At 31.6% G+C, this 12,171-nt stretch overlaps 1 protein-coding gene across 1 annotated transcript in view; it reads left to right on the forward strand.

The window, feature by feature from the left end:
- Positions 1-1,700: 1,700 nt before the first annotated feature.
- LOC125063636 (protein timeless homolog) overlaps positions 1,701-12,171 on the forward strand; it is a 30,772-nt gene continuing 20,301 nt past the window's right edge. The window contains exons 1-10 of the mRNA XM_047670174.1: positions 1,701-2,082; positions 2,331-2,514; positions 2,777-2,911; positions 3,460-3,716; positions 4,738-4,935; positions 5,653-5,835; positions 6,931-7,218; positions 8,600-8,718; positions 10,861-11,011; positions 11,498-11,578. Coding sequence (XP_047526130.1) covers positions 1,829-2,082; positions 2,331-2,514; positions 2,777-2,911; positions 3,460-3,716; positions 4,738-4,935; positions 5,653-5,835; positions 6,931-7,218; positions 8,600-8,718; positions 10,861-11,011; positions 11,498-11,578 — 1,850 coding nt within the window. The 5' untranslated portion in view covers positions 1,701-1,828. The remainder of the gene's footprint in view (positions 2,083-2,330; positions 2,515-2,776; positions 2,912-3,459; positions 3,717-4,737; positions 4,936-5,652; positions 5,836-6,930; positions 7,219-8,599; positions 8,719-10,860; positions 11,012-11,497; positions 11,579-12,171) is intronic.

A 12,171-nucleotide genomic window follows, 5' to 3' on the forward strand; every position in this document is an offset into this window, starting at 1 on the left:
GACCTGGCATTTACAACCTTTAGGTCAACCTTTAGGTTTGTCATAATATGTAAGAGGTTACACAGATGTACCTACAACAAATTGTGAAACATCAGAAATCACAATCAAACGTAGATTAAAAATGATAATTTTCATAGAGAAAAGACATTTTTGACTAATAAATTTCATATGCGATTTAGAATAGAAATGTAAGCTTTCTTAGTCTTTAATTTCTGCGATTTCAAGCAAAATTGTAACAATTCAACTGTAATTAGTTATTAGGTTAAGTTTCTAGCCTGGACAGCTTTTTGAGAATTTGTTACGTTGTCTGTGAATTAGTCCGTTTTTTTTTCTAAAAAAGTATTTTATGTGATTTTTGTAACGAACGCAATTTTTTGTATTTAACCGTTACTATACATGTAGAAGTAAAATTATTTTTCGATCTGATTTCCTTAATTATCCTCAAACCAAGTCTCACCTCAGATGATGAACAAAGGAAGCTAACTACAGACCTATTTTTTTTTTTGGAGTTTATGGCCTGGTATACATACCTAAATATATAATAGAGATCCGTAGAGATACAACGCTCCATAATAAGCCTGTGCATATTTGTATTTTCCAGATATTTACACAGAGGGTGGTCGCGGTTTAATTGAATTTTAAATGCGCTAGGATGTAGATATTTCGTTATAAATTGCTATGGTAGGTACTTGAAATACTCATTGGGAATTTTATAATTATTATAGTTAAATTTATATATTGATCCAAGGGCAGGGTAACTTGAAATTTTGCAGTGACGCACAATACTTTAGTAACAAATAAAGATATTTAGGATATTCTACATAAAACAATTTTTACGAAGTTAATAGTTTATAGTAATAAATATTTTTGAAAATATTTTTATTCATTTATCTGTTGTCAACAGTCCTATAACTCAATTCCACAATAAATATAGACAATATCACATTCTCTAGTCTACTACGACCCAACAATACAATAATTGTATTGTTGGGTCGTAGTTATTTGTAGGATAGTGGTTATGAAGATTATTTTATAATCATTAATTTACCAAAAAGTCTATAGCTAAAATATTAATAAGAAAATTTGAACTGAATTCTAAATATTTTAACTGGACTGCAGTTACAGAATATTTAACTATTGTAAGTTGCTCATTCACTACAGTAGCCAAATAGAAATGCTCGTAGTAATAGCACTCTAAAGTGGAAGAAACATAAACATTCTTTATGGATTCTACACCTATCCGTAATATAGTGGGATAAATTTTCTGTCCCTAAACGACGAAAAGGTTTTTGTTTATAAAGGAAAAAATAAAATTACATTTACTCTTTATTACGGCTTTTATATTTAAGTCATATTACGAGTAAGCTTGTGTAAAATCCGATCGCTATTGTAGCAAGATAATCCTTGCGATTGGTAGCACGCCAGGAGTCAGGACTCAACTTTACGTTCCAACTGGCATTTAGCCAGTTCAAATAAGTTAAGTGATGTGCTTCTGGATTATGTAACTTTACGCTAATAAACATAGCTTTATTGAAATGTATAATAAACTTCATCAAAACATCAATCAAAAAACAAAAAATATTGATAACATTTAAATGTTACCGCGCAAAAACGCCAACACTCAATGTCACTGAACCGTCGATACATCTGTCAGATAAAGGTAAACAAGAATCATTTTCGCGGCATTTTAAATGTCACAATTACTTGTAAGTTGTAAGTGTAAACAGTGAAAACTTTACAATTAAATGTGGAATGTGAAATAAAGTTAACTTTTACATAATTCGTTTACAAGTTAATTTGTATTTGTTTCGCCAGTAATATATTGAAAATGAGTTCACTACTATCGGCGGAACTTTCGGCAACTTGCAATGCTTTAGGAACTTTCAACAAGAAGACTGGGAAATACATGATAGATGACTTTACTTTAAACACAGTTAAAGATTTAATACGATATATGAGGAGAGACGGCGAGGATCATGAGATTCGGATGCATTTGGGGCAAACTAAAGTTCTACAAACTGATCTATTGCCAATGTTGATTGACCATTGGGAGAATACTGAACTATTCGACGTAACTCTACGGTAAGTTTGTTGTTATACAGAAACTTTTAAGTGTTATTTCTGGCCTCTGAAATTGTTACATCATGTTTTGTAACCTTTGTTGTAGCTTTAAAGTAGTAGAAAACAAGTTTCATATCTATCTAAGCTTACATTGATTAAGATTTTTTACACAGTGGAATTAATTTGACGAGTCTTTTACATATATTTATTAGCCCTTGTAAAAGCAAATACTTCATAAGCATTCTTCTAAATTAATTATGTGCTTTCAGCCTGATAGTCAACTTAACAAATCCAGCATTATTGCTATACAGAGAAGAAGTTCCAGCAGAGAGGACTGCTCGACATAATTACTTGCAGATTCTATCTCATTTACAGTCATATAAGGAGGAGGCATTCACGAAAGTTGAGACTTGGCAGGTGTTTGCTAAAAAGCTGGCTAAGATTTTAGAGATTGTAAGTTACTTGTGTATTTTTGAGCATATAGCAGTTCTACTTAAATTTTAAAATATAAAATGTAGCTTCCACAAATATAATATAACCTTTTTGTTTAAAACTATTGTTTTTTATTATTATATAAAATAACTTAATTGAATAAATAAATTGGTATAGACATCTTAATGGCTGACCTTCTAAATTCTAGAAATATATATAACTAATATACTACTACTCTTGGTATTCCTAAACTACAGTAAATTAATAATTATATTTATTTAAGGACTGGTCGGAGAGAGATGAAGACACAGGGCTAGTTATAGAGAGGATATTAATCTTAATAAGAAATGTACTGCATGTTCCAGCAGACCTGGATAAGGAAAAGAGACCAGAAAATGATGCTAGCATACATGATCAGGTAACATGTTGCTGTACAATGCCATTACTTGTATAATGTATAATCCCAAATATTTCCCAATGTCAATGCATACACAATTTTTATATTATAATCTTGGAAATGATGTTAGTAATATAGTCTAGTAGTACTCATCAAACAAACTCTTTAATCCTGCCATGAGTTGAAAAAACATTATTCAATTAGTAATTCTATTTTTTCTTTGAGTATTGTTATTTTGTGTGTTTATGTGTGTATGTGTGTTTTCGTATGTAATAAATGTTAAGTCTATGTCTGTATTTAATGAATAATCCAGATATTTAAGTTTAAAATTCAGTTACACAAAGACTGACTTTTCTTTGTAGCCAAGAGTCAGACATCTTTCTGTGTCTGCTTTTACATTATGTTTTTGTTGACCTTTTTAAAACAAGTCGCTTTCTAGCTGTTTCTAGGCCAAATTGTTCCGACAAAAGAGATCTCAAGTAACTTCCAAATTCTCTAATAAAGATGTAGGTAGTATTTCACTTGGCTGATGTGAAACATTCAATACACAATAATAATACTTTTTTAAGGTTTTATGGGGACTAAATCAATCGGGCATCCTAGATCTATTACTATATATGTCATCAGAGAACGAGAAACAATATTTCATGCATATCTTAGAAATCATAACTCATCTACTGCGGGAACAAAATCCATCTGGACTGGCCGATGCAGCCTTACAGCGTAGTGTTGATGAGAAATTACGTGATGAACAAGAATTATTGACGTTGAGACTGTCAGAGACTAAAGAAAGAGTTAATAAGATCCGCCAATACTCTTCTACTAGGTAGGTGTAGCATTTCGACGTGTTGTAACACAGATAATATTTACTTACAGACAGAATTTTAGTAATGGTATTTCGTGCACTTGAATTAGAACTTAATTTTATCACATATCATATATTATATCATGTGAAAGCTGAGGCAATCAAACTTCTTAACTCAACAGGAATAAATCGCCTAAAGTGAACTAAACCTTTTGAGTTAATAAACCTAGTGTAGTGAATATAAGTGCAAGTGCTGTATCTTGGACATAGGAACATAGTGTCAAAACATTATAGAACACTAAGACTGTTAATGAACATTACCTTAGTTTAAGCTATTCATTAGTATTCTAGTAAATGAAGTCAACATAATATTACTTATTAGCCATAATTATTGTACAGGCTAGATTGTAGTTCATGTAAAGTCGCACTCTATTTTGTGTTTGGTAGAAAAAAAAATCCCAAGCGGTCCAGTAGTTTAGGAGTACCTGAAATAATTATTTTACAAAATATTGATTAATGGATCACCCATATGTAGTACACGTACTTGGTCAAAATGTGTCAAACAGTTACAGTTAATGTTAAAAAAACTCATGTGTGCAATTCACACGTGGTAGAAATGAAACCATCAAAAACAAAGTTTTTATAATGAATAATATGTAAATAATACTTTTTTCACTAACTAAATGTAGAACTATGTTAAATTTTCATTTATAAGTTTAATATCAATATCAATCTTTAATTTGAAAAAACTAAAATAGTGGAAGTTTGAAATTCGATGATTATTACTTATTTAATTTTTTGCACATCTATGTTTTTTTAATTCAGAAAATGATCAAATACACGCCAATTTAAAGTTTATACACTGCACAATTCTTCCCATCTCATTCTCTCCCACGCTAAATCCTACGAATTTATGCGTCTGTCTCTTTTTACTGTCGCTTTTTCCGTTGCATCCGGTTTGAAATCACAACGATTCTAAAGAATTTTCACTTCAGAAATTCTAAAAAATAATTAGTATAACTAATTTATGTTTTATTATCAGGCACTCTAGGTTTGGAGGTACCTATGTGATACAAAACATGAAGTCGATATCGGAGAACGAATTAATCAGCTTAAAGCCGTTAAATAAAATATCCAATTTAGACTTCAATGGTAGCAAGAAGTCTAAATTAGTTAGACCGAAGAATAGAAGGCCCGTTGAAACTGGGGCTATGGAACGGAGGTCGCCATTTGCTGTGAGGTAAGTCATTATTTCATTAAAATAAGAATGTATTTTAAAATCAATATTTCTATAAATCTTAATAAAACCGATATTTGTGTATGTGATATTAAAGTGTAACTGTATATGTTTTTTGCAATATATATTTTAGAAAACATTTTTTAAAATAAATTTAAAGAATTTTTAAAAGGAAACGCAAATCTATTAAGATATATTTTATCTAAGTTCAGTGAAACTTGAAATGAGTTATTTAAATAGAAAAAAAACGACGAGTTCGGCAGAAGTGAAAACTTGAATATTAACATTGTGCATTTTTGATATTTTGGAATGGTTAGGGAATAATTTTGCACGAATTGCTTTAATTATCAGTATAAAAGTACTATCATTTATGTGGTAGAATACAATATTTATTTATTGCGCTATCGTACACAAACATGACAATCTATATTACATTAAATACGTCGCGTCAGCTGTCTACTCTCCATCTGTCTTACGAATTTTCGATCAGGTCACGTGTCCTGACGCGAGTTTAACATTTATTACCCAATCCAAAAAAAGTGTACAACGCCGCTAAAGAAGTTTTCACTTCAAAAATTAAATTTTGTCGTCTCTTTAATTCATAAAACCTAAATCAGTTCAGAAAAATCAGAAACCTAAAATACTATGTCTCTTTCTAACAAATTATATTCAAGCTATGATAAAAAGAGAGGTCTTACTCAAAGTTTAAAATATTTTCAGGCTATTTCTTAAAGAATTCTGTATAGAATTTCTTAATTCTTCATATAACGCGTTAATGCACTATGTGAAAGACGTGTTAGTTAGGGCCAAAGCACAGCAAAATGACGAATCATATTACTTATGGACAATGAAATTTTTCATGGAGTTCAATAGGGGACACAAGTTCAACGTGGGTTTAGTAAGGTAAGTCATATATATATTGTTACCATCCACAGTTGAGCCCTCGTGGATTTTGTCTTGGCAATGGGGCAATGGGAATTTCATTAAGTTGACCGTAATGAATATAGGAAACGAGTATGTGCATGCGTTGGGTCTGTTTGTATGTTTTAAAACAACTTTTGACGTACAGAATCTTACCTTTCGATACAGGACTATACATTAATGATTTTTCAACGTCAGAATTTTGTTAACCTATTATGAATAAATATAACAGCCAGTTCACCTTGCAGATTCATATAATATAACAATTTAAAGTATTAGAGCCTTAATTATTATTATTAACACGCCCACTTCCTCTTTGTTCGACTGCAGATCTAACAGTCTCGAGTTCAAATCCTGGACCTAAATTAAACTTTGATATATATTTTTATAAATTTGTCACGGTCAATTTGCCTTATTGATTAAGAATCGTATTCCAACGTATTTTTGTTTTAATCGGCAAATATTTTTTAATTAATTACTAATTACAAAATGGGTTTCCTTACAAATTCAGCTGCGTATAAACCAACTAGATAGATTTATCTATCTAGCCTTTAATTCAACCATAACCATTTTAATCGAGCGGTATTAGGCTTAGTGGCTTCAGCGTGCGACTAATTCTTGAGATCGTAGGTTCGATTCGCGGCTGTGCTCCAATGGACTTTCTGTCTAGTTGCGCATTTAACATTCGCTCGTACCGTGAAGGAAAATATCGTAAGGAAACCGGCTTGCCTCAAATCCATAAGTCGACGGCATGTGTCAGGCTCAGGAGGCTGATCACCTACTTGCCTATTAGATTGACAAAGTTGTGGTTTAAGTTTTCATTTAGTTTAGGTAATTACTGTTTTTTTATTTTATGTTTGTTTGCTTAAATTTTTTCCTTTGATAGATTACTTATGTTCTTATATAATTGATGTGTATGTGTGTTAAATATATGTGTCATATTATCTTATATTTTTTTAGACATACACATTGTTTTAGAACGTATAAATATGATGCACAGACCTAAAAGGTCCATTGTTTACTATGTTATTATAACAATATTTAAACAATAGTTTCGTAAAATGTATTTATTTTTAGCGAAACAATGTCCGTACCAATGTTTCATTATGTACAACAGCAAATGGAGAAATATCACGATATGATTCGTGTCGAGAAAAATAAATTCTATCCGTGGGTTAGGAGGTTGCATCTAGCTTTACGATGTTACAAGGAACTCTTGAATACATTACTAGAAATGGACAAAAGTAGCGATGTATCGGTCAAAGATTCCGCTAAAGTGATCAAAAGTAATGTTTTCTATGTGTTGGAGTATCGTGAGTTTATATTGACGATTTTTTTGGATTACGACGATAATAAAATGCCAAGGTGTGTTTTTTTATATCCTATTGCTTGCTCTGTATTGCGTATTCTGTATTTTTTATTATAGAGTTGATTTTTGACATATTTCGCTTTATTGTATTTTTTTATATAGAACAAGGGCAAACGGGCAGGGGGCTCATCTGATGTTAAGTGATGCCAGCCATGGACACTCAATGCTCAACGCGAGTTCGTTGCCGGCTTTTTAAGTGATTGCTTTCTTCTCCTATCCTCTATTTTTTTGTGCCTAGTAATTCTTCTTGTATATATCTATTTTCCTTATACTGGTTTCTTTTTTTACATATTTTTTGTGAATCAGGAATCATTTTAATCAAACGTTGCTTGCATATACAACAAAAAAATATTTATATACGAATTTTAAATTTATTTAGTACTCGATAAAATTTATGAGTAAACAAAGCTCAAAAATTATTCACTATCAGAATGCTACGTTATCCATCAGGACGTTTCCAAAAATATATGAAAATAAATATCGTGCGATGCCGGGATCAGATACTTGAGTGTTTTTAAAGCAGCTTTTGCCTGGCACTACTATGTGGAACCAGCTGCGCACTGAAGTATTTCCGAACCAATTCAACTTAGGGTCCTTCAAGAAAACAGCGTCCCAATTCTTAAAAAGCAACGTACTCGCGAGCCATCTGACATTGACTGTTCATGCGGTATCACTTATCATCAGATGAGCTTCCTGCACCCTGTGTTGTAAAAAAAATCCTAGAACATAAAGATATCAGTCGAAGTTAGTTGAGATGATTTTTTGACGTGACAACGTCTTATAAATCGATGGAGCCGGCTGCACGCACGAAAAAACATGACTCATGCGGCGTTACCTTGCTCTGAGGCGTTACCTCGCTCTGAGGCGTTACCTCGCTCTGAGGCGTTCCATTTAAAATTGACATAATTGTATTTATGCGTACAAATAAATGTAACTTGATCAATTCAATTGTGATTTCCATTTACCTCCTTCTCTATTCTTCTGCTTGAACACAACATATTGCATTGAACGAAACGCGGTCGAGAGGCAAGGATCACGCAAAAGATTGCTGTCAATCTTTTGTCAAATAAACAATCGGATAGCAGAAATGTTTATTGGCATGCAGATTGGAGATCGGTCTTTAGATATGAATCAGTCCAAGATTGGTTATAATCATAGATTGAGGATACATTATTAATTTTGGCCGTATATCTATACAAAATACCTATCAAACAAATAAAATTTAATTTAAAAAAAAATGCAACCATCCATCAATATTTTTTATGACGTTGTCACGTTCAACTATCGTCAGTAAATCGACTTTACAGACAACCGATTTTTTTAAATGTTTTAATGGTCATTTCTTGCCAGTTTTTAACGTTGTTTTTTAAATTTAAGGTCATATTTATTGGACTTAGTAGAGACAGTGCATTTATTCTTGAAAATGCTGGAACATTATTGTAAGAAGACTGGATTAGTGGTACAAAAGAAAGTTCGTAAGAAGACGAAAGCAAAAAGTAAGTAAAACAATTTAATTAGTTAGCAAATTGTGTCCTACATAACAACACATTGACATATTTTATTCCGGGTTTGTTCTAGTTAATTGACGTTAAATTGAAAGTTAGTACCCGAGAAAGACAATATTGCAGTTTTTTAATAAATGGACCGATATATTACGATGTTAATTTTTATCATATCTTTATGTAAATCATGAATTATATATTTTAAGCTTTATATATGTATTTTCAAAAGTAAGGTTGTGGACTAGAAGATTTATGGATTTTGACATAGGGGCCGTTCAAATAGATTTACTGCAATTTATCTCCCCCCTCGTCTCAGCAAAACTAAGCAAAGCTTTTAAAAAAAATAGTAGTATATAAACGTATTCATTTTTTGGCGGAATCCTCTAAAATGCATTTAGTTTTCAAACATAGACAATGTGTGAGTAATATGTGTAAAAAGAAAACAAATAATTACTGTTGACGTAACCACCAAATAAGAAAATCAAAGAAAAAAAAAATAATAGTTAAAAAAAACTAAAAAACACGCTTTTTAGTTTGATGTGCTTACAAACTAAAAAATGAAAAATAATTCCTAATTTAGGCTGAAAATGGTAATGAACAAAAAATACTGGTATTATTGTGAAAAAGCGTGGATTGCTCTATAGACGAAAAATATGGCACAGTATACACAGTAGCACACAATATTTATATTTTTTAGTTAATTTTTTTTTTTTTCGGATTATTGCATTGTCATCGATCTTTGACAGGTGCGCAAATTTGAATAAAATCTGTCCGTTTAAAGTGGATCAAAATCGAGTCCGAAGGAGTCGGTTACATACATACAGGTGAAGCTAATATAAAGCGTGTAAAAAATCCCCCCTATATTGCTTACTCTCGCTAAGTCTCTGTGTCTTAGCGTAAATCACACATAAGTGATACACACAGTCATATTCAAACATATCTATCGTGTACCATTACGTTATTTTCATTTAATCCCTCTAAATCTCAAACATATGAATGAAACTTAAATTAAATGAAATATGTATTTTAAGAAACAACATTTAGAGTTTGTTATTTTACTTTAAAACACTTTTATCCTATTTCTTTTATGATCCAAAATGTTTTAACAAAAAAATTCTTCGTATTAATATTTAAATGACAGACCAAAACGAGCGTCTTTTCCACAGACTAAAAAACATCACACACACAAAAGATAATAAATAATCTAAACTAATAAATATATTTATTCCTTTACATCTTTCCCTCCCAAAAATAAATTTAAAGTACAATTACATAGTACTAATAATTATCTTTATCCACTACTATTGGTGCTGGGATTAAAAAAAATTGAATTTTACGTATGGCAATTCGTATTATATTTTATTACACATTTAATGGAATAAAAATAATGAATATAGACAATAGAGTAAGCCAAGTGTAAAGAAACACTCGACTCGTCAAAAGGAACGTGTGCGCTCACGTAGATATTATTGCTTACGGCTTAGAGCACGGCTTTTTATAATTCCCATATAAACGGATGGGCTGAATTTGATTTTTTTTTTAATGTTATACAAGGACTAAATACCGTTCCAATACTTAGTTTTTTTCAAAGATAATTTTAGATATAAGCGAAGGAGTCTCTTCGAAATTATTATCTTCCGTGAGTGAAGTTCGGTGGCGGTGGTTGGAGGGATGTATGTTAAATGTATCTCTTTGTTTGAAGCTGAGTGTCAACTGGCTTTAGTTTGTATATGTAATGTAATATCCTAGTAATAATAGACCTTTTATTTTTCCTAAAAAAAAAGATTTTGCGTTTACGACTTTGATCCCTGGGAAAAGCGATATATTATACGAAGTAACGAACGACTGTTGTTTACGCTTTAAGATATTTTTTTATTTCTCATTAAAAATATTATAACATTCACATACTTGATACAATATCCTAATACAATAATACATTACGCCTATTAACTAATTGTATATTTCAATAGTACGATACAGTAAAGGAGCAATATCTTTTTTAACAGTTACCCAAGACAAAAACAATGAATAATGCATTCCATTGAATTTATACAAATAACACACAACTCTATACTTTATTGTCAGTCATAATGTAAACGCGTCTAGACTATTAATTCCCCCGTGTTTCCCCTTTAGAGCAAAAACCCCGGCAAAAGCCGCAAGCCACAAAGCCCATACCTCAATGGGAGGCAGTGCGGGAACAAATGGCTGTGGTCCTCACTTCACAGCTTGACACCTATCCGCCGCCATTCGATGCCGCATCAGACACACCTATTGATCAACAAAAGTATGTTTATATATAATAACTTCATGCAATACAGATTATATGCAATCAGAGGTGCTTTTAAGGTCTGGGCCTCATATGTTTCATCATATTTTAATAATAGGCAAGTAGGTGATCAGCCTGACACACACCGTCGACTTTTTGGGTCAAAGGCAAGTATCCTCACGATCCTCCTTCACCGTTCGAGAAGGTTAAGTGCGCACATAGAAAAGTCCATTGGTGCACAGCCGGGGATCGAACCAACGACCTCAGGGATTAGAGTCGCACGCTAAAGCCACCAAGCGAACACTGCTCTTCAATAAAGATTCGTTCATTAATAATATTGTATTATAGTATTAAATCCAATTGGATAAATTCTTGCTTCTTCCATCCATCACCCCAAAACTGTGTGAATGTCTGCTGTCGTCAGCCTTTTGACTGTTTCATACTTATTAACACCCATTTGTACCTTACTACATAGTATGTAAAGACCGGTATTATTTTTTCTAGAGAAGACTGTATGAAGAAGATACAAAAGTTGATGCGAGATCACAAATACGAAGATGCCTTGGGGACCTTTAGAGCTGCCAGGTTTGATTATTACTTACTAGCGGACCAGACAGACGTCCTATACAAAAAAATCTAACTTATAAAAATCTATTTGTAACCATTCTCGATTCCACTGGAATACTTATCAGAATTGGTCCAGCTGTTTTATTATAGAAGAGACATCATATGAAAATTAAATTATTTTTGTTTTAATAATTTTTTTATAATAAATGTCCACTGTTTAAACCTTCCCTGAACTTCCACCTAATATTTTAAGATCAAAATTAGCCGTCCAGCTATTCACGAGTTTTACCACCAACGAACGGCAATTCATTTATATATATATATGATGCAGCATAAATCTTACGACAGGAAATAATAATATTTTTATTTATTACCATTAAATAAACTTCACAAGGTCAGAGTGTCTTCCCCTTAATAGACTCTAAGTAGTGTTATTGGACACTATGTAAAAATTTAGTAAATTAAATTATAATAGGTACATTATATATTAGTCGTAAGTTAGATCGTAATATTAAATTGTGTGCAGAGACAATTTATATTAAAAAAAAATGCGTTTTTAAAGTAGTTTTATATAATATGGTACATACTTTTACAGGAGATTGATTCCTGTT

Source organism: Pieris napi, chromosome 3 (genome assembly GCF_905475465.1).
Source record: "Pieris napi chromosome 3, ilPieNapi1.2, whole genome shotgun sequence".
NCBI lineage: Eukaryota > Metazoa > Arthropoda > Insecta > Lepidoptera > Pieridae > Pieris > Pieris napi.